The 22766-nt window shown below is 35.0% G+C and overlaps 4 protein-coding genes and 1 pseudogene across 4 annotated transcripts; 1 reads left to right on the top strand and 4 right to left on the bottom strand.

The window, feature by feature from the left end:
• Positions 1 to 212: 212 nt before the first annotated feature.
• On the bottom strand, positions 213 to 3711 carry LOC116114342. Its single transcript, XM_031400489.1, has 9 exons — positions 3684 to 3711; positions 3128 to 3419; positions 2880 to 3043; positions 2556 to 2687; positions 1664 to 1790; positions 1401 to 1570; positions 978 to 1269; positions 727 to 893; positions 213 to 533 (listed from the first exon to the last, which is right to left on the bottom strand). The coding sequence occupies exons 1-9, from the start codon at positions 3709 to 3711 to the stop codon at positions 379 to 381; spliced, it is 1527 nt and encodes a 508-aa protein (XP_031256349.1). The 3' UTR covers positions 213 to 378.
• A 1457-nt stretch (positions 3712 to 5168) lies between these two features.
• On the bottom strand, positions 5169 to 7623 carry LOC116114382 (annotated as a pseudogene).
• A 102-nt stretch (positions 7624 to 7725) lies between these two features.
• Positions 7726 to 9168, bottom strand: LOC116114380 (proteasome assembly chaperone 4). Its single transcript, XM_031400514.1, has 5 exons — positions 8914 to 9168; positions 8752 to 8820; positions 8413 to 8488; positions 8265 to 8329; positions 7726 to 8130 (listed from the first exon to the last, which is right to left on the bottom strand). Exons 1-5 carry the CDS (start codon positions 9097 to 9099, stop codon positions 8062 to 8064), a joined length of 465 nt encoding a protein of 154 aa, XP_031256374.1. The 5' UTR covers positions 9100 to 9168; the 3' UTR covers positions 7726 to 8061.
• Positions 9169 to 9883: 715 nt separating this feature from the next.
• LOC116114384 (protein GFS12) lies at positions 9884 to 18518 on the bottom strand. The gene is made up of 16 exons (XM_031400519.1): positions 18323 to 18518; positions 18150 to 18241; positions 15857 to 17956; positions 15361 to 15688; positions 15060 to 15275; positions 14899 to 14971; positions 14603 to 14808; positions 14439 to 14501; positions 13699 to 13907; positions 13448 to 13559; positions 12806 to 13327; positions 11814 to 12124; positions 11466 to 11709; positions 11322 to 11395; positions 10483 to 10618; positions 9884 to 10283 (listed from the first exon to the last, which is right to left on the bottom strand). Exons 1-16 carry the CDS (start codon positions 18464 to 18466, stop codon positions 10134 to 10136), a joined length of 4980 nt encoding a protein of 1659 aa, XP_031256379.1. The 5' UTR covers positions 18467 to 18518; the 3' UTR covers positions 9884 to 10133.
• A 484-nt stretch (positions 18519 to 19002) lies between these two features.
• LOC116114324 (signal recognition particle 19 kDa protein) lies at positions 19003 to 21894 on the top strand. The gene is made up of 4 exons (XM_031400473.1): positions 19003 to 19076; positions 19201 to 19392; positions 19474 to 19573; positions 21593 to 21894. Exons 2-4 carry the CDS (start codon positions 19216 to 19218, stop codon positions 21724 to 21726), a joined length of 411 nt encoding a protein of 136 aa, XP_031256333.1. The 5' UTR covers positions 19003 to 19076; positions 19201 to 19215; the 3' UTR covers positions 21727 to 21894.
• Positions 21895 to 22766: the final 872 nt, after the last annotated feature.

Here is a 22766-nt window from a genome sequence, read left to right as displayed (position 1 = left end):
TTTGAGATAATGAAATAGAGATAAGTTGTATAAGAAAAAGTGAGTTAAATTTAGACAAAACAAGAAAAATTCATCTCCCAAAACCAATTGTGCGTTCTTTCCTTTGCATTCTCCAATTTCCTGTGTATCTGCTACAGCAGCTGGAAAACATTTGGCTGAGAAACATCACGTTACCTGGTACATATGTAAATATGTGTTCCTGCAATTGTGTGTAATTGACTTCCAATGGTTCGGCACTGACTTTTCAAATGTAAAAGACAGCTTTCAATTATTGGTACCTTATGTAAATTTACAATCTTTGACCAGTAAAATAATGCCACATTTATTATACTTTCTCCCACAATTCATCTGGGAAATTTGAGAACTTAGACAAACTTATTACAAAGGACTAGCAATACCCCGGATGGTCACCTCTGCTTTAAAGAGGAAACAATCCTTCACTAGATATTTATATGCAGGCTCAAGACAGAATCTTACGGGAATAAAGTTTGCAGAACCACTTTCCCGACTTGAGGCACTGAACCAGTGATTCTCTGCAAGAGAAAGGAACATTATGAGCTTTCCTAGTTTTCACATATAGAACAGCAGCACAAATCTCGATTTTTTCGTCTTATAGACATGTTAAGATCGTCTTAGGGACATAGTCAGATCATGTAATAAATAAAATTGATCGATATAATCAAAGTTTTTGTTGTAATAAAGTTGCTGTGTAAGAATAAGTTTTACTTTTAACAGATAGGTCCCTGGCCCGGACTTGATCCTGGATGCGAAAAGTATAGTCGACATATATTCTAGAAGTAGGAGTAAGAGATGTTAAATCTGCCAAAACCAAGTACAGAGAAATATGACTTCCAGTTCCAGAGTCTCTTCCATTAGGATAGAGCTGCATCTTCCTGCAACAACCAATACAGATATAACATTTGGTAATTTTAATCTATTCACATTGAAGTCCAGTGGATAAGTGTTATGAGTAATACCAGTTGAAACCAGCAACAGTGAATTCTTTGGAGTCATAGTATTCACAGTCTAACTTAGAAAAGTTTTCGATCTTCCAAACATACGTGAAACTGCGAGGATCTTTGATCATTTTTAGACACTCTCCTCTGCCTGTGCTGCTTTCTTTACTAACAAACACTTGTACTCCAACCTTACACGTGTCATCCACCAGGAATCCTTTAGAATCATCGGTAAATACTTTAATTGGGATGAATTGATCAAAGCCCCATTCAGGTTTCAATCTACGGAACCGTCTTTGCTTTCCCTGCAAATCTACGCATTACAATTTACCAAATAATTAGTAAGAGTCGCATGCTTAATCTTGTATTAGATGCATGGATCACATATCAGAAGGTAAAATCAACAACAAAAAAGGTGAGACGTGGCTGAATTGTCCTATACACCTTGAACTATCGGGTGGTTGTTCAGGTTCTGATCAAGCAAAAAAAATCGAAAAACTGCAGAGACCTCCCAACCTGGAGGGAGTAAACTTGCATCTGCGATGGCTAAGTAGAGAGATATGTAGTCTGCCACATTCTTGCTTTTATTTCCATTTGGGTAGAGAACAAGTTTCCTGGAATCATTATCATGCACATAATTAACTAAAATAATGGAGTCTAAAAGTAAAGAACATGTGATGTGATTTGGTTTAGAGAAAGACATATACCATTTGTAGCCTCCAGCTTCAAATTCTGCAGATTCATATTTCTCTGCATTCTTAGAAAGTAATGAAAATAACTGTATTGTGACTGTATAATGATTTTGTTGTGTATCTGATACAGATCTTGTGATCCCTGCAATAATAACATAAATATGATAGAAGACTACTAATAATGTCGAATGCTTATGATCATTCAAAGGCTCATACATAAATACACAAAGAGGAAGGACATTTATACCATCCTTGTCACCAATGAGACTGCCCATCACAACAACATTATTTGCAGAAATTGAAGAGATACATCTCACAACAATCAGCTTTGAAATCTATTTATATTTAACAAAAGAAAGAATGCTAATATTCCAAACTTAAAAGTTTCTGCTTGAGGGTAAAATTAAAAATGTATGTTGTCTTTTACTTAAAAGGATTGCTTTTTCAACATTGAGCTAGCATCCATTATATTCTTGGTAATGTGAGCCTAAGTTAATAATATTAGACCATCTTTTTAGGTTTAATAAAAATTGCTGGTCATATTTGTTTATTATTAATAGACATCTATATGAATGAGAAAGCCAAACTAGTAATCATGATATAGTCCATCATAATAGCACATCAATACATGATATCAAATAATATAATCTGATATAGAAGGATAACATTAACCTAACATGTGTATTATATGTGTGTTTATATCAATGCTTTTCTGTGGTGTTTGAGTATCTTTGGGAAAGACAACGTGCTTCTTCTGATTTGAACTACAAGAACAATACAAGATTTTATTAAGGGTTAATTGATTAGCCTGCATATGAAAATAGTGCCACATTTTTTATGCTTTCTCCCACAATTCATTTGGGAAATTTTAGAACTTAGACAACTTATTAAAAAGTACAGACAATACCTTGGACGGCCACCTCTGCTTCCAAGAAGCAAACATCGTTCACTACCCAATCATTAGGCCGAAGAAAGAAACTCAAGGGAAAAAATCTTGCCCAACCACTTTCCCGGCTTGAGGCACTGAACCAGTGATTCTCTGCAAGAGAAAGGAACATTATTAGCTTTCCTAGTTTTCACATATAGAATAGCTGCGCAAATCTTGACTTTTTCGTCTTATAGACATGTTAAGATCATCTTATAGACATAGTAAGATCATATACTAAATAAAATTGATCGATATAATCAAAGTTTTTGTTGTAATAAGTTGCTGTGTAAGAATAAGTTCTACTTTTAAAAGATATGTGCCTGTTTTCCTCTTGATCCTGGATGCGCAGAGTATAGTCTACATATACTTTAGAAGCAGGAGTAAGAGATGTTAAATCTGCCAAAACCAAGTACAGAGAAATACATCCAGCTCCTCTGTCTCTTCCTTTAGGATAGAGCTGCATCTTCCTGCAACAACCAATACAGAGATAACATTAACTAACTTTAATCTATTCACATTGAAGTCCAACGGAAAAGTGTTATGAGTGATACCATTTGAAACCAGCAGCAGTGAATTCTTTGGAGTCATAATATTCAGATGCTAACATAGAAAAGTTTTCAATCTTCCAAACATGCTTAAAACTGCCAGGATCTTTGATCATTTCTAGACACTCTCCTTTGCCTCTGCTTCTTTCCTTACTAACAAAAACTTCTGCTCCAAGCTCACACGTGTCATCCACCAGGTATCCATAAGAAGCATCGCTAAATACTTTAGTTGGGATGAATCGATCAAAACCCCGTTCAGGTTTCAATCTATGGAACCGTCTTTGCTTTCCCTGGGGCTCTAGGCATTACAATTTACCAAATAATTAGTAAGAGTCACAGGCTTAATTGAAGGTGTTGAAGATATAATGAAATTAGAGACCAAAAATCTTGGATTAGATGCATGGATCACTTTATCTACATGTGCCCTCAATAAGAGTTTATCTACACGTCATAAAAATAACAAGAAAAAAGGGAGGTGGCTAAATTGCATACCCCTTGAACTATCAAGTAGTTGTCCTGGTTCTGATCACAAAAACAATCGAAAAACTGCGGACCTCCCAACCAGGAGGGAGAGAAGTTGCATCTGCCATGGCTAAGTAGAGAGAATGTGGTCTTCCACATTCTTGCTTTTATTTCCACTTGGGTGGAGAACAAGTTTCCGGCAATCATTATCATGGACACAATTAACCAAATAATGGATTCTAAAATAAAGAACGTGCGATGTTATGTGATTGGTTTATGGAAAGAACTATACCATTTGTAGCCTCCAGCTTCAAATTTTGCAGATTTATATTTCTCTGCGTTTTTGGAAGTAATGAAATACTGTATTATGACTTGATATGAGTTGGTGTGTATCGATACAAATCTTATAATCCTCGCAATAATACAAAAACATGATAGGAGACTACTAATAGTGTTGAATGCTTATGATCATTCAAAGGCACATATATACACAAAAGAAAACATTTATACATCCTTTTCACCAATGAGACTGCCCATCACAACAAATTATTTGCATAAATTGAAGAATACATGTCACAGCAATCACCTTTGAACTCTATTTATATTTAACCAAGAAAGAAAGCTATATTCCTAACTTAAGGTAAAATTAAAATGTATGTTGTCTTTTACTTCAAAGGATTGATTTTTCAACATTGAGAAAACATCCATTCTATTCTTTGTAATGTGAACCAAGTTAAAAATATTAACCATATACCTTTCCCTGCACATTATTCAACTTGACACCTTTGGGTTTAATAACAATTGCTTGTCATATTTTTTCATTATCACTACAGAAAAAAATTATATAGTATATGCACACAAGACCAAACTAGTTATCTAATATAGTCCATTATAATGGCACACTAATATAAACATCAAAATATAATCTTATATAGAAGATAACATTAATCTAACATGGTGTTTAAATTTTATGACGGAAGAACATGTGATTAATGACAATTGTATATGTTTACACAAAAGTAAAATAAAAAAAGTTATATTGATAAAGGGGGCATCAAACAACCCTCAACTTTTCTAAAACCCTAACCCTTGTTCAGCTCGTGTGACTCTGATATCATAAAAATGGTTTGGGTAGAACTTACCCCCGAAAGCTAGTTCAAGGAAAGAAAAAGGAGTTCAATCACATACATACGAACGAACTTAACACTATTGGACAAATCCAACTTCTAATAATATAAAGACTCAAATATATTTTTCTGAGGGAAAGGTAACTTGTTTCTTCTTTTGAAAAGTGTAGCCCTTTATCTTATTTTTATCGACTACAAGAACAATCACATATTACAATGTTAATTGACAGCTTGCATTGAGATTTGTTTGTTTTGCTTTTCTACATGATATGAAAGGGTCTCCAAAAAAGACGAACAAGATTGGAATAATCCCCACCACCCTAACTTATACATGTCAAACGTGGCAATTTATACACATTTGAACAAGTCAGTTACATTTTACGTAAATATGTGATATGTAAATATGTTTTGGTAATGAAGGTAATGCACTTCAAAATGTGTATGGCCCAGACACAGTATTCTCAAATGTAAAATACACGGTTTTTATTGATAACTCAGTAAATTTACAGCCTTCACAAGTTCAATATAGTGTCACATTTATTTTTAAGGGGAAATTGTGAACTGAGCCGACTTGTTACAGTGCACTGGAAATTCCGAGGACAGTCACCTCTGCTTCCACCAAGCAAGCATCTTTCACTAGACAACCAGCGCTTGGCAGATTTAAGTAAGTGAGTGCATGAATCTTGGCCAACCATATTGCTGCGTGAGGGCACTGAACCAGTATTTAGCTGTAAGAAACGGGAAATATGAGCTTATATGATTTGGTTATAGCATAATGGCTGAAATAACTTCCTGCCGTACAGCCTTTCGAGAAACCTTAGTTATCGGGTTGAAGGACAGAATATGATAACTTTACCTTTACCACCCATGTGCTTGGCCTGCACTTGATCCAGGATTCGCAACGGAATTCTGCGTATATTTTAGAACCGGAACAAGAGTAGTAAATCGGCCAGAGCCAAGTACAGAGAACATGGGTGCCAGTTCCAAGGCGTCTTCCCTTTGGATAGAGTTGTATCTTCCTGCAACACAACAAGACAAACAAATTACCAAAAATCTGATGAAGATTTACCAAAAGCTATTCACAAGAATGTATGTTCGAAATAATCATGAGTACGTCATTTCAAAAATGAAAACATGACACTTTTCAAGGTAATCCAACAGTCCTTGAATTTTGATACCATTTGTGATCTCCAGCAATGAAAACTTTTGATTCATAACATTCTTCATTTAACTTCGAAAAACCTTCGCTTCCCAGACATGCTTACAAGTAGGTGCATCTTTGATCATTGATAAGCACTCTCCTTTGCCTGTGATTGTTTCTTTACAAACAAAGACCTCTGCTCCAAACACACACGAGTCCTCCACAAGGTACCCATTAGAAGCATCATTAAATACTGTAAGCGGTATATATTGATCACAGCCCCATTCAAGCTTCAATCCATGAAAGCGTCTTTCCCTTCCCAGAGCATCTAGCCAAGAAAATTGACCAAATAATTAGTAAGAAGCACATGATTTGCTTGTGGAACGCTAAAAATTGACAATTCTTCTCACAAATTGTGTAAAACAACATACAAAAGTCATAAAATAAAATTAAGTGGAAAAAGGATGTAAGGTCTATTTGCTATGTCCCAATTTATAAAATAAACTAACCTTGAACTATCAAGTACTTGTCCTTTTTCTGATCAAGCAAAAACAATCGGACAACTGCATAGACCTCCCAACCACGACAGAGAGCACTTGCATCTGCTATCACTAAGCACAGAGAAATATGCTCTTTTACATTCTTGCTTTTATTACCGCTTGGGTAGAGAACCAGTTTCCTGCAAGTGTAGGCACAATAGGTTAATGGAGTTTGAAAATAAGGAGACAATATCAGTAATGCAAAGGCTATGTCCCCGCCGAAGATGGTTGTGGACATACTACACCAAAATCAATCAATATGTTCATACACAAGGTACATTTATTTTCAGGTATGAAATAAAAAATTATTTACAACATTAAAACAATTTTATTAAATTTTGTCAAACTGATGATCTGCTAAGACTTATATTTAGACATTAAAAGAAAATATCTTTAAAATTTATGCATTTAGACCTATTTAAATTTCAGTTAAATTCAGATATTTAAACTTCAAACAACATAACAAATGCCACCTCACTAAACATATGCTTTGGTTTATGGGAAAGAAAATATACCATTTGTAGCCTCCGGCTTCAAATTCCCCAGATTCATATTTCTCCACTGCATTCTTCAAAAGTAATGAAAATGATTGCATTTTGACAGTGTAATGAGTTGGTGGTGCATCTGATGAATATCTTATGATCCCTGCAATTATGATGTTAATGAAAATATATTCTTAACAAGAAGAAGAACCTGAGCTAAGAGCTGAAATTGTTTAATTCATATCATAGCAGCTAATTGCACAAAAACACACACATAAAGGGAGAGAAGAGCATACCATCCTTATCATCAAATATTCTGTCCATGGCAATTTGTTGAATTGTAGAGATACAGGTTACACCAATCAGCTTCATAGTCTTTTATAAGGAACATAATATTCCAAACTTAAAAGTGTTGTGAAGGTAAAACTTTATCCTTTGCTTAAGAGGATTACCTTTTCAACATTTAATAAGTATCAAATCTATTCTTGGAGGTGTCAACAAAATTACAAATATTAATGTTCAGTGAGTATAGCATGTGCTTTACCCTTGCAAAATTATTAACTTATAAAAGCAAAGTATAAAACCTACGCCAATGATTGCAGTGATAAATGCAGTCCAATCAAAGGCAAACCATAAGAAAGTTTGGATGATGTTTTGGGTTCCTGATCGCTGTATCAGACAAAAAGTTGGCATTATGTGTTGGGTTACTGAAGAATACAGATTCAGACCTGAAACTGGGCCCTTATAATCATCAACTTGTCTCATTGATTCAAAGAGCAGCTTTGCACTATCAGTTCCACAAGAGATGTTACATAATAGATTACATATGTCCCAACAGAAATCACATCAGTCATAAACAGGAAAAAGCAGTAAGATCAATGCACATAAAATTCATAGGACCAATTCTTTACAAACTGCACAAGGGAAACTTAAAATTTTCTTCGTAACAGTAACGTTTCTTGTGTCACAAGACAGGGCTCCTAATAGAGGAAAAAGCTAGAGCTAATGAAGATTCAATTATAACACCTCCAAATCACTGAATATCAACTATTGAGGAAAACAAAACAAATTACTATCAGTAAATCAGTATACAGGTATTGAACCCCCTTTAATAATTCCTTGGTTTCAAAAGAAGCCTACATTATAATGGCACTTTCAACCAACAAAAAAAAAGTGTTGCCCCTCTTTGCTATGAAGATTTTGGCCTTGTATACCCCAAACTTATCAGCTTCTCAACCAACTTCTTCTCCGCATTTACCTAAAAACCCAATAAATATATTTATATATAAACATATCAGCAACAAGCTCTAAACACACACAACAACAAAAAGAAGTGAATCGCACATAACATAGTCAATAGCCAAAACACAAACACGTGAGAGAGAACCAAACCTCAAGCATAGGACTATTCTTAGGTATATTGCAAGCCAAAATCACATTGAGACCGGTCTTAATCACTGCCACAAACATTTATATCAGCCAACACAGAAACCTTCACAGCTATAAAACATGTAATCCAACACATAAACACAATATATACCTAATCTTCGAGCAATGCCAGATCCAGTATTGTCAGAAACTCCTCCAAGTATTGAACTAACACTCACTGTATTGTTCTGTGTATCATCATAAACAATTACAATAAGAAAAAGCTCATTTACTTTTTCTCTTTCCTTCTAGGATCATACTACATTACCGGCGTCCTAACACCAAACGGATATTTTCGTTACACATGGCAATGTTTTGGTTTCATTTAAATAAATTGTTAGCTGAAAATTCATTCAATGATTCTATAATAATGATGATTTTCATAATTTCAAGTGAAGTTCATGATGAATTTCAAAATTTACTAATAAATATTGAATTACAATAAACTTACAGGCCGAGTAGGCGCGGCTGCATATAAGCGGCCAAATTTTGCAGAGTTACAACCAATCCAAGCATATATCTGTTTTGTTCAACAAAAATCAAAGTGAATTATTACTCTCTACGGTTATGCATATTACAGTTATGTATGTAGAAAAAGTAGTAGAACTAAAACCTGATTAGGAAAACGGATGATCTGGAAATGGAGAGTGACATCATCGACGAGGTCGGAGAAGCACGTGATTTGCAAGTTGCTGTCGCTACTATTAGTATCAGCGTTGTCCTGCTTCGATTGTTCATCAACTTTCATGGATTCGACGCTGCGAAGGACTTGATCCAAACCTGAAGCTTCATCCGCCATTGAAGAGAAACTCAAGCGAAGCTGCTTGTCAAAACAAGTATAAACAAACTGGGATATTAGAGTGTTTTGCAAAGCGGTGCGTTTTGTCTTTTTTCAAGGCAACACAACTTTATCGAGTTCGTAACTTGTGAGCAATTTTTTTTTTTTTAATTTGTTTTATTTTAAAGTGCCTCTCTTAATGTGGGATAATTTAGAAAGTAATGCATGACTTCGGATTTTTCCATGTTTTTATTTATATATTGGTTTAATTTTTATTTTTTTTAACTTAATTTAAATTAGGAGATTGAAAATATTGCCTTCTAGAGCTGAAGGGTTATTCCAAAAAAAAAAAAAAAAAAAAAGAACTAACTAATACAACCATAAGGGCTATTTGGCCTAGAAACAATGGCAGAAGCTTATATTTGTGCGAAATTATGATAATCAATTTATATGGAGATAATCAATCAATGTCGCAATGAGTTTATCTTGGTTAAAGCTCTTCTCTTATCCTACACACACCTTCTAACAACATCTAAAAAAGATTAGTGTCATTAATTTAGCAAAAAAGCCGCAAGTTTTCGTATTCTAAGGATCCACATATTGTGCAATAGAAGAACGTACTGATATGCAGCTTTTTAAAACAATAGGGGACTCTCGGATTTTTGGTGTTTTCAGAGAACTGTCGCAAATCAAATCGACCCTCAGATTTTTCAATTTTTTTTTTTAAATTACTGTTACAGATTCTCCATAATTTTTAAATGAAAGAAATTTCATTCCCTTTTGCACATTTGCACTATGCTTCGGCTATCAAAAAAGGTGAGTTGATATTACATTTTTTTCTCTTACAATCTTGTTGATGCGAGGAAGATGCATAAAATAATTTTGTCTAAGAATCATACACTGAGCCTATTTGTACATTCTTATTTACGTCCATTTCTCTCCACCTTTAACTAAACAATAGTATGTGCTCGAAATAAAATTTGATCCCTCTTGAGTCTTGTCCTCTCCATTTATCTTCCATGTTCCTGCTTAAAGTTTGACCAATCAAGGCATTTCTAACAACAGATTCTTAGATAACCATCTTCTGTTCCGACAAGAAACAATCGCGAGAAGGGTAGAATACTTATGCTCGACAACACAGACAAGTTTTTCGTTCCATGATCTGCCATATAGAGTTTGTGCGGTAAAATTCGATACTCCCTATCCTGATATAAAAGAGTTTTCACACAGTTACATATGAAAAGATCGAAGTATAGGAAACCCAAAAAGTAATAGAAATATATGTCAAGATTAGATAGTTTATTGCAAATACAACAAGATAAGGACATGAATATAACATTTTGATGCAGATTATGTGCTCAATGCAGGGATGGAAAGAACTCAATAATAATGCTGGATACGTACTTCATCGGCAGATTTAGATAAAGAGGAAAGTCCAATCTTATTTTTGGAAATTGAAATAACATCCTGGCCCCATGCAGAGAAACCAGATATTCCATCTGTATGTCCTTTAAAAACAATGGGTTGTGATGGCCAATTCCTGCAGGAAGTATAGAACAATTGAAGGAATCAGAAGGGAAACCATGTAATCTAAAACAAGAGTTCCACAAATCTCTTCCTGTGAGGAAAGTATTATTTGGGCATGAACCAGAAAATAGTTGAGAAAAATTTTCTGGTATAATAAACCTAAACCAAAGATAGGAAACGCCTAAGCCTAAAATGGCATATGAACATGAAAAAGAAAGCCCACAAAGTAAGATTCAGATATGAAAACATTGCACGATACAAGAGGGATTCCCTAGTCTATATACCAAAATCATTTAAGATGAATTCAGACAATAACACTTAATAATGTTTCTTTCATGTCCTCTCTCAATTTTACACCATCACAGTTACACAAAGATTGATATAAAGACAAATGAAAGAATTACTAGTGATGGCTAAGGGAACACCAAAAAAAAAAAAAAAAAAAAAAGGTTGACTTTAGAAGAAAAGGCATAAATAGCAAGAATTGTGACCATGATACAAAACTAGATGGAGCTAATTGACAAAAAATTGTGTATCTAATCCCTAACAATTGTCATTAAAAATCTGTTGAGTTGCATGTGCTTAAAATGTAAAACAAATCAATTTGTGAAGCAATTGGAACTGTGGAACGTCTCAAAGCTTAAATCATAGATACATGTCAATCATGAATAAGAATTCATAGAAGTTCAAATCTCCAGAAAAGAAGTTTGTATTACCTTCTCAAGTCCCAAATCCGCAAAGTCTTGTCGAGGGAGCTAGAAACAAGCAAATGGTCCTTGGGTGCAGCCAACTACACACACAAAAGGCTAATGAAGCCCCATTTTAAATTAAAAAAGGTTTTTCTTGCAAATTATACATACCTTTGTCACATATCCATCATGAGCCTTCCAAGAGGCAATAACATTTCCACTCCTAACATCAAATAACCTACATTGGCCAGAACTCAATCCTGCTGCAATCCACGATGATGAAGTAATGGCTCCACCAGCTTGCATTGTGCCAGACCCACATGAGCAAATTGCAGAGACGAGAGAAGGAAAACCTGATTCAGTAGATTCACCCCTCCATAAATGAAGCTTTTGGCCTTGGGCAATATCAATAAATCTGTTTCATAAGAAAAGGAAACAAAAAATGAATTCCATAAGAATCAAGACTTTCTTATATCCACATTGACTTCATGTAATATCTCAATCACAGGAAACTTTAACCTGAGAGAACCATTTCCAGTGCCAACTACAAGCCTTTCAACAGATTCTAAATGATGCAAACAAGTGTATAAGCTCCCATCGAATGTACTAGTCAATATTCCACTTGATAAAGTATTGGAATTCAGCATATTGGCCTGATCAGCATTAATCTTTGAAACAGGAGATAACGGACTTCCAAGATGAGCAGAATCCATGGATGGTTCAGCAAATACTGATAAAAGCTTCCCCGTTTGGCTATTCCAAACATGTACAGTTCCATCACAAGATGCTATCCTTCCACTGGATGATAAGACACAAATGTCGTTTACAACCTAAAAGTTACACAAGCAATTAGAGGAATACATACACCCCAAAGCCCAAAGACAATATCCAAAATTGTAGCAAAATTACGTCTTAGCAATACTATTCTGAAGAAAAATAGACATACCCACTACGCTTAGACATTTCATGAAAAACTATCTTTACATAATGTAAGGAATAGAATACTATGGAACTGAAACCATACAAACCATAACAATAAAGAGTAAATATATATATTGTACCATTTCAAGTATTCCTAAAAAAAATCACATTCAAGCCCTCTACTCACTTACACAGAAATAGATTTAGAAAGAAAAAAGCCAGCACTCGGTTTTGTCATGAGAAATTCAAAGGGAGCTGCAATACCCATAACTTAGCAACCTTCCCCTCGAGGCGTGAACCTCTCCCCACATACAACATGGTCAAATTCAACTTACACTGTTTCTCCTTTGAAATAGGACAAGTACAAAAAATTAAGCAACTTATAATCATGCCACAAAGCAAAATGCTAATTTTTTGCTTTTCCAAGGCACAATTTTACATAGACATCGTTAACAATATTATTCATCTTTTTCTTTTCTTTTCTGGACAAAATATTAACAATTTATGTGTGCACTTTATGTACGTACAATTGCCAAGACTAGCAAAGCGGAATTCAAACTGCACACGGAATAATAATAGGAAATACTGACCTCCTCATGACCATAATAGCCCAATACGCAATTAATTCTTGTCAGTTCCCACTTTTGAACAGTTCCTTTGAATCCTGGACCAATGCCTGCAGTGAAAACTGTACACTCATCTCGGCAAACAGCTAAAGATCTTAAGGCTCCATGATGTGCACGGACTGAGGATATAACAGATGCCCTGATCTTCCATGTAAATTCATCTTTCAAACTCCCTACACGCCCAACAAAGTCTGGCCCATCCCAACTAGCAACTGGATTAGGGAACCAAAACCAGGGTTCAAGTTTCATTAGGTTAGAGGTCACTTCATGCCTTTGAACTGATCTCTGATGAACATCATAAACCCATCTTTGAGGCATCAAGTTTTTGGCACTTCTACTTCCTTGGGATTGTGGGATTGACCACCCAACCCCATTAAGCAAAAGTTTGGCTGGATTATACTCAGAGCTTGAGCCACTACTCATTAAAGGCCTTTTAGAAGCTATAGTCTCTGAACCAATTCGAGATGATTCTCCTGCATTTTCCCACTAAATCATAACAAATTCAGAAATATGAGATGCAAAAACATAAAAGCATGCTAGTGTAAATGAAATGAATATTCAATGCAACAACCCAGACTAATCTTGCAAAAGGAGAAGTCCATGTACCTTCCAATTATGACACCGTAGAAGAAACTGCTCAAGAAGTAACCATGTGGCACAACACTGCCGAAGTTTTTCAATCCCAAGAAGAGATGCAAAAGAAGGATAAAGAAGCAACCTGCAAACTTACAAGCAAAATCAATATATACTAAAAGCTTACAATAATAAGTGATAACTTCCAGTCAAGAGATGGAGGTATTATTGCCAGGCCAAATTTGGATTCTAAGCAAATGGCATGAAATTTGTCCAGCACTCACACAAGATCCATCCGGCTTTCAATTTGAGACTCCCCATCAACTTTTGTTTTGGGAATCTTCAAGCTTCTTCCAAGAGAACCAGAACTATTGGCAGTTTCCTGTGAGAAAGCAAGCTCATCAAATAGTTCCTTTAGTCGTGGAAGAACATGCAATGCCGTCAGCTCTGGTCCAATCCGCTGACAAATTGTCATGAGACTAGTAGCAGCAACCTTGACAACAAAGGGTATAATACATTAGTTTGAACTTTACAATCGCTTTGTTCCCATGGGAAATGCACAAAATAACATTTTTATCACAGGACTGATATGGAAGTGGTTATAGAACACAATAAACAGAAAATTGAATCAGTTTTTACAGAAAGGTTCATAAGTCAATTATTTATGCCAATATTAGGGTAGTTGCATAAGCTGCATGGAAGCTGCACAAAAGATATATGATTCATGTGGTTTCATGTTGACAGCAGTGTGTTTGATGCATTGTTAGAGACAAATAAGCCCACTTCCATCAGGTAAGTCTGAGATAAGTGACTGAAACACTTCATACTGCCATGCAATGTGAGATGCCTTTTCGTTCTTTTTGGTATAATGTAATTGTTCCAAAATAAAAAACTAAACTAAGGATTTTGTTCCAAGTAACAATCCATTAGTGATGTGTTTGCAGTGGCATTTCAATGCCATGAAGAGAAAAACCCCACATTATAGCAGAACAAGGAAATAAACAAAAACAGAAGTGTAGAAAACCTGAAGCACCGTAATTTCCAAACTTGTATGCAGAAGAACTGTAACATACAGGCAGCTTTGATCCTGCATAATAATACAGGATAAACTTTTTAATCTTAAACATCATCAACAGTTGTTAACTTAAAGTAAAATAAGATGGAACAAAAATTAAAAATTAAAAATACCTCAATAAGCTCCTTTACAACAACCTCTCTTGGCAAGAAGGCAACTAGACCATCTAGTGTCATCAGACAATCGATAAGGGATAAAGTTCCCCAGCTCTGTATTGGCTCAGACTTATTTGTGTATGAAACATTAATAAAGGAACGAGCAACATGTTTTAGCAGTGGTAGCATTTGTCTGACAATAAAAATCTCCCCCAAAAGGCCACCTGTAAAGTCAAAACATAGGAGTGGCTCAGAAGAAGAACAGGAAAATTCCACAAAAGACATCATTCACACATCAAATGAACTGAAAATACCAATTCTAACCAGCACATCAATTCCATCAGGACAGATTCCTCTCCCAAAGCATTGAATTAGAGGAAGGATTGTCTGCATTGAACCTCAAAAATCAGTACATTATAAACATAAAAAGAAATTCCATGTGTATACATATGCACAGCTGTGCGTTCTGTTTAACCTGATGAACTGTTATCGGTACACCGAGCTCTTCACTAGAGCCAATAAGCAGCACAGAAGCAGCAGAAGCCGAGATTTTATGAGGAGCAAAATACAAATTTGATATGACCAGAGGATGTATTGTTTCCAGATATGCTTGCTTACCAACCCTATTCCATATCTCTCGCACAAATGAGTCTTGAAGAAGAGAAACCTTCAAATGTGAATAACCTGTTGTCTGAAACCAGTGACTTGATGAGTAGGCATTCAGAACAAAAGTCCCATAAAGATGAGAATGTTAAAAAATAAAGTTCATGACTTGCCTGTAAAATTTTCTGGATAGCAGGTAAAATCATTGTCTCCACAGCTTTTAGTGTCAAGCATTTTATGAACTCTTTCAGCAGTATGTAAGCCCATTCAGCTTCAGTATCCGATAGAGGAGTCACTACAAGAGGTAAACAGTAGGGAACACACATTTCAGCTGCAAATGATCCCATTGCTTTCAAGGCTCCTTGTTTTGCAAAATTTGCAGCATAACAAAGCCGAGATCCATCTTTTGCTATGAGCTGAAGTGGGGCAATAAACAAGTAGGATGACTTGACTGTTGTGGGAAAATGTGGAGATTCCAGAAGACTTTTGGCAGATGGTCTCCTAATAAATTTGTGTAAAGAGAAATAATATAACATTCTGACATGTACTTTAATGATAAACTCATACCAGAAAAAGATAAACATGCAGATGAAGCAAAGAAGAAATAAAAGAAAAACCTTGAAGCCTAATTCTAAATATATAGTATCATGAAAATAAATAAACATGTACCTTGTCCAGTCTTTTTCAATACATGCTTCAACAAGTATTTTTGTTTGAGGAGGAAGTTCCTGCAACACACCAGGAAAGACACCACTTTCCAAGTATATTGTCAATGAAGTTGAATCAAAAAGTGGCCTTTGCAAATGAAGTTCTGCCAAGAGACAACCAATTGAAAATATATCCTTCGCAATATCTTCAGATAAAGTCCTTGAATGAGATGACTTCTCCCTCCAAAGAAGTAACTCCTGATATTCCATGGAAGCTGCGTCTTCAGCTTCAATATGCTCAAGAAGATAATCCAAATTGATATCAGATGGCACCACATGTTGATTGCCAACGCCAAATGAACTGGAAAAACTTCCTCTGACACTGTCACGTGAAAAACCTTTTTCTGGGGAGATGTGCATTGCAGAGTCATCTTGATGGTAATAATACAGAGGACTCAAATGTCGAGCATGTTCAGAAAAAGCAGATGCGTCTTCTAATTCTTGTAAATTGGCAACTTGAAAGAGAGCAGAATTTTCATTATCCACTTTATTAACTTGGCACCTGGATCTAGCTGTTTCACCGTTACTAGACAGTTTCTTCCAGGTTGTGGTTTGACGTACAGGGTGTGGTAGAGTGAAAAGCTGACGGCGTCCAACTGACTTTGGCTTTGTTGGCTCAGATGAAGGCAGCATAACGTTCTTGGCAGCAACAGCTGCCTGCCCTGACATTTTGTACCCAAAGGTGATATCTATCCAATTATGAATTTGGCTTGAGACCCGATGGCTTTCTAAAGCTTCTCGATGCAATTTTATAAATTCCTTAGGACTACCAACCCATGAAGGTACAGCCAAATCAGTCATACCAGAGTGTACAGAATAAAAAATTTGGGGATCACAGAAAAATTCTGGGATGCACTCATCAGGAGTCCACTGGTAAAGTCTTTGCATAGTAGAAGGATACTCATTCGGTTCATAAACAGAACGCACAGCTGTACGCAAAACACTCAAAGGTAGCCTCCTGGCTTTATAACTGCATACAGCCAGTTCCGAAAGGCACTCATCTGATACATGATGTGGAATTTCAGAAGTTGAATAGGTGAAGTCCAACTGCTCATCTCCTTTTGCTAACCTCCATTTGCTTTTGCTTAAATCCCGCCATCCTGAGTCAGAATTCTCCTCAGGTTTCATGCTAAAATCTATTACCCATGGCATTACGGTATGAAATGTGTAGTCCCCCCACCTTCTTCCAGCTAATTTATTTAAGAATAGTAGATACTCAAAATTACTCAACTCTCCTCTCCACCATCGGTCAAACTGAGTGTGCCAGTCCATAGGTGGCGAAAGCTTCAAATCAGCATAAAGTCCTTGAGAAGAACAACCCTCAATGCAGCAACCCATAATTGAGGAAGTGGAAGTTGTGCATCTGCCCTCTCTTGAACTTAAATTGAATCCAAACAAAGGCTTATTATAAACACACAGCCAAGACCAGCAGGATTCAGTCAACATTACATAGGATGGACATATATTGCCATGGGCAACACCTAAACCATGCAAATAAGCTATGGCAGACAGCAACTGATACATTAAAAACCTTATATGCCACTCAGATTTTAAAGCACTGGGGCTAAAATGAAGAATATTTTCCAAGGTATATGGAGTTTTTGGAAGCACTAAATTAATATGACCAGATGTTTTAATCAACCCAATCACCGGAGATATGTTTGGATGCCTCAGGCAACCAGGGATGCTACTCTCATCAAATGATGGTATACCAATTAGATTTAAGAAATTTACACTATCTCGCCCTGAAGCTTTCCCTTCAATGAGGAGACTGAGAGAGCACAACACATGATCCTCAAGATTCCCAGACAAGAAGTCAAAAGTAAACTCTTCCAAGGCAGAGTAAGAACAAATACCAACCTGAGCAACTGGAAACAATGCAGTGATTGTTCTTAAGCAAGAGAATCTCCTAGAATGGTTACAAATCAAAGTTCCATATCCTACCCCATCCATGGAAAAATTTCCACCCCCATCGGACAAATTATGAGTTCTACCCGATAACAAATTCTGTGAAGTGGTTAGGTCATCATCAACACCTCGATTTTCCAAAACATATTCATCACTACAAAAGCAAAGACAAAACTCTAATAGTCAGATATCATTTTTTATATAACATAACATCTGAGTCTTGCAGCAATTGTATACAATTCTAAAACTTAGTAACATGAATTATCAATGCTTTAGAAAAATCTTAATTTGTTTTTTCTAATCAAAACAATTAGTGAAGCTAATTATGAAGATTAAAATAATCTTACACGTATTTGGTGAGACAATCTCCTTGATGGCTGGGGATATACACCAGAATGAACTGAGAAGCGGAAGAAGGCTCACCACTAGAATTCGCCATCTGGAGGAATCATAAAGTAATAAAATTAAAAGCGATGAATTGTAGATTGAATAATAGAAAGAGAAGAAAGACATTTAAAACCTGAACAACGGCAGAGAAGGCGAAGGGGAGAGGAGAATGAGAGAAGCCATAAGAAAAAATCAGTTGATCAGAAAAATCCGATTTTATTCGACGATGAAGGCACTCCAAACAGAGTTGTTTTCTTTCTTCTTCTTCCATCTTCATTGATTCAATTTCCCTCCATTTTCAACTCTGTAAGTTAAGGGGAATTGAGATTGTTGTGGTAGGTGACAGCGGTACTACTATTGGTTCCGAGAAGGGTAGATTTGTAAAACTTTATCTTTTATTGTATTTTTTTTTTAATAATACTACAAATATAATATTTTTATACAACATTTCATATACAATATTACGTGGTATATAACATTTCTCATATAACATTATGTAATTAGATATAATTAAATAAAAATTTAATTTTAACTTTAAATTAGTCAATTATATATTATTATAAAAAATTAGATAAAAATTTAATTTTAATTTTAAATTAGTCAAACATATATCGTCAATTAATATGTTATAAAAAATATCACGTAAAAATGGGGTATCGTGTTATGCTACTTTTTTTTTTTTCTTTTTTTTTTAATAATTGTTATATCGCTAAATTTTACTTTACGTCATTATGTTATACCGCCTTATTAAGACTTTGCCCGGCCCGGTGTAAAAACCCGGGCCTTCCCATTGAAAAAAAAACAAATAAAAATAAATCTAAAATGTGGGTTTTGGTTTTAACGCAAGTTGACAGTGAAGAACTACAAACGATCAAGGGTTTTCTCAGGTTCCTGATTTCTATTTGAAGATCTTTAAGCTTCTCTGATCTGTCTTGTATGTATTCTTTTCTTTTTAAAATTGCATGTTCACAGCCTGATCCGATTTATTTAATTACGTTTTAATTTGTGTAGATTTTGATTGGGGTTATGGATGCGGAAGTGGCAGATATTAAGAAATGGGTTGTGATATATCCTGTTTACTTAAACTCGAAGAAAACAATAGCCGAAGGGCGGCGAATTAGCGTGAGCAAAGCATGTGAAAACCCTAATTGTGTTGAGATTGGTGATTGCTGTAACCATTTGAAAATCCCCTATGCAATTGAGGTTTGTTAATTAATTGATTCCCATTCAATTCCCTTTATTTGATTGGATCTTTTATTGATTTTAGTGTTTTTATTATTGAAGATTGATAAGGCGTATCCTCGGGATTTCATGCAAAGAGGGAGAGTGAGGGTGAAACTGAGGAGGGAAGATGGGACTTTCTACAATCCAGCTATTTCTTCTAGTAAGTATAGTTTTCTGTATTTTGGTTGCTATTTTTTCTGCTCGTCTTTTGGATCAATGATTTTCTCATATCCTATTTGAATAGAAATACTTATGAATGATTAGTGAAGGCGTGAATGTGTTTTTGGACTTAATTGGTTACTAGCATAAAATTGTAGTTTCAAAATATTTTGTTAAATTAGTTGCTAATAATGAGCTTATTTTTTCTCCCCTTCCAGTGTTTTGATTTTGTACTGTTTCTCTTTAGTGCCTTGCATCAGCAGGCTGTTAAATAATTGATTCCCCAAATCATAGATTTGATGAATCTTTTTCCTGTGGGTGTCAATGTTTTATTGAGGACCACTTTTAGCATACTGGCTGCATTTAATGGAATACCGGGTGCATTTTTATAAATCTATCAACTTTCCATCAACTCGAGTAAGCCAGTTGTTGGTAAATACGACTAAGGAGTTGTGAAGGTAATGGTAGTGTCTAAACTTAGAAGTTGGCTCAAGAAAGTGATTAATAACATCTAGATTGGGGGAGCTGATGGTGTTGAAAGTATGGAGGTCTCAGTAAAATGAAATAAAATAAAAGCATATTTGTATATATGTACATTGATGAATAGAGAGATGGAGATTGGACAGTCCATCATTTTTCGTTGTTTTACAGCTTCGCCTTCTAGGGAGGGAATCTGCATTAGTAATTTTGTTACGGCACAGTTATAAGCCTGCTCTTTCCCATTTCTGTCATTGAATTTCAATAAGCCATCATGTTGTGACATTCAGCAGCTGGGTTTCTGCAACTCTCAATTGTAGTTTCTCCTGGAAAAAGTTTTGCTGGAGTTCTTTAGCTCTTTTTACAAAAATTTAAACTGACATTGTGATAATTTTCCATCTGTCCCACATTTTAGATGTGGAAGTGCTTATTTATATGATTACTAGATCCAGAAACTTCATCACATAGGCCGGGTATTACCACTGGTTAAAATCTCAATATAATTACTCTCAAGAGCACTTTCGTTGCTTTCTTTTTATTGTTTCATTTGATGCAATCATTGCCTCTTTCCATAAATACTAAACAATGTAACTCTATAAAAGACCTGATTTTAGTAGTTATTTTAGGATTATATTCAGAATATAGAGATTTGAGTTTTATTTTTTACTTGTATAAGTTAGATTTTAGTTTTCTTAATTAGGTTCTTATTATCTCCCCTTTTTTCCTTCCTCTTTCTTATTTACATTTTTCTTGTCTTGCATCACCCGAACTCTTCTACTCTTTCTTTGTGCTCATAGATTATGAACTCACACTCCTTGAACAAATAATTTTAAGGCATTGTTAACTTTTAGCAGTGGAAGCTTTGAAAGAAGTTGCTTCTTGGCAGAATATTTAGATGCATAATCTTCAAAATTGTTTTTCTCAGTGCAACAAGTGATTTGGAAATTAATAGATTATTCTTGTTTTTCAGCAGAATAATGAGGAGGATATGTCTTAATCCTCATTGCCCTTGAATTCCCTTGCTTGCCATTATTTTTATCATTAAATTGAAAAATCACTCAATATTTCAACGAGATAACATGTTTGTTAATATAGTATTGCTGGACTAACCGGACAACATGAATTGTTTATATTAGGTTGTTGCTGTTGACTGCTGCTTAGGAGACCTTCCAATTCAGTTATATGATGATCCATTATTTTATCTTTAATTTGACGGAACTAGTTTTTAGCATTTACATCACTCTTTCTACCAGATAGAACTATACAGAACAGTCTTGTAGAACTACAAGCTGAGTCATAGGGATGCATCTGAATGACAATGCATTTCTTCCTTTATAAATAAAGAGAAAAATTCTTTGCTGAATTTGTTGGAGCGACTTATACATTTGGACTGAACTTATACATTTGGACTGAACGAAAGTTATCTTTATTCATGGATGTGTATCTTTTAGGCTGAACATCAACATATTACAAGAAAATAGCTCATGCTACTTGTCTTTTAGCCTCAGCAAACTCATTTGACTTTGATGTGACTATATTGCAGGAAAACAGCTGATGCTTCATGTTGCAGAGTTGGTACCTAGACATCCCGGTAGAACTAAGAAGCAGGAGCCAGCATCCACGTCGTCAACTGCTGGACCTTCCAAATCTGGAAAAGGTGGAAAAAAGAAGCGATAACTTCCAACATATTGAATATATCAAAATGTTTCCTTTTTGATATCCAGTTCTGGCCAGCATTGGCTTTCTTAAGATGTTACATGTTTGGTTGTGTTACCTTAGTCGTGTTTTTGAAATACAAGATAGACAATATGTTTTTTGTTTGGAATTTTTCATTATCTTTTTACATCTTCCTTGCCATGCGATTAAGAATACAACTAAGTGTTCAGGCTATCACAAAGTAAACAATACAATTAAGTGGAGGAAGCACCTTACAAAAAGCTGAAAAAACTATTGAAGAATATATATGATAATAAGAAAATGATTAGGTAAAAGTTTATTTTTAATTTAAAATCAGAATCTTTTGTTGTATTTTATTGTACGAAAAATATTGTATAAAAATGTTGCTTGTAACTTTGAATGATATCATGGTAATTAGCTAATAAGAATTTACAAAATGAGGATCGGAGGAAACTATTTATAAGTTCTGGGGGTTTAGAAAAAATTCTTAAATTGGGTGATGAAATTGAAAATATATTTTTCACTAAGAATAAAGTACAACTAAAACATAAGAGAAAGTTCTGTTTACAGTTTTACATCATGTTAACCAAAAACATTTCATACGAAATGACCATTATATTTTATTGTACGAGAAATATTGTATAAAAATGTTGTTTGTAACTTTGTATGATATCATGGTAATTAGCTAATAAGAATTGACAAAATGAGGATCGAAGTAAACTATTTATAAGTTGTGGGGTGCTAGAAAATATTCTTAAATTGGGTGATGAAATTGAAAATATATTTTTCACTAAGAATAAAGTACAACTAAAACATAAGAGAAAGTTTTGTTTACAATTTTACATCATGTTAACCAAAAACATTTCATACGAAATGACCACAATACCCATCTATTACGATATCCAGATGACACGAGTTCGGTGCCGGTGCGGGTTGTTATTTCCCAAAATAGATAAGAAACTTCGAGAAAATTTAGCTGCCCGGCCATCCCAAGTTTCGATTTAAGAAAATGGCCTTGAAAATGTTTTTCATTTTTTTTT

Source organism: Pistacia vera, unplaced genomic scaffold, assembly GCF_008641045.1.
Source record: "Pistacia vera cultivar Batoury unplaced genomic scaffold, PisVer_v2 Contig71, whole genome shotgun sequence".
Lineage (NCBI taxonomy): Eukaryota > Viridiplantae > Streptophyta > Magnoliopsida > Sapindales > Anacardiaceae > Pistacia > Pistacia vera.
Note: the sequence above shows the minus strand (reverse complement) of the source record. Positions and strands in the feature narration are given on the sequence as shown.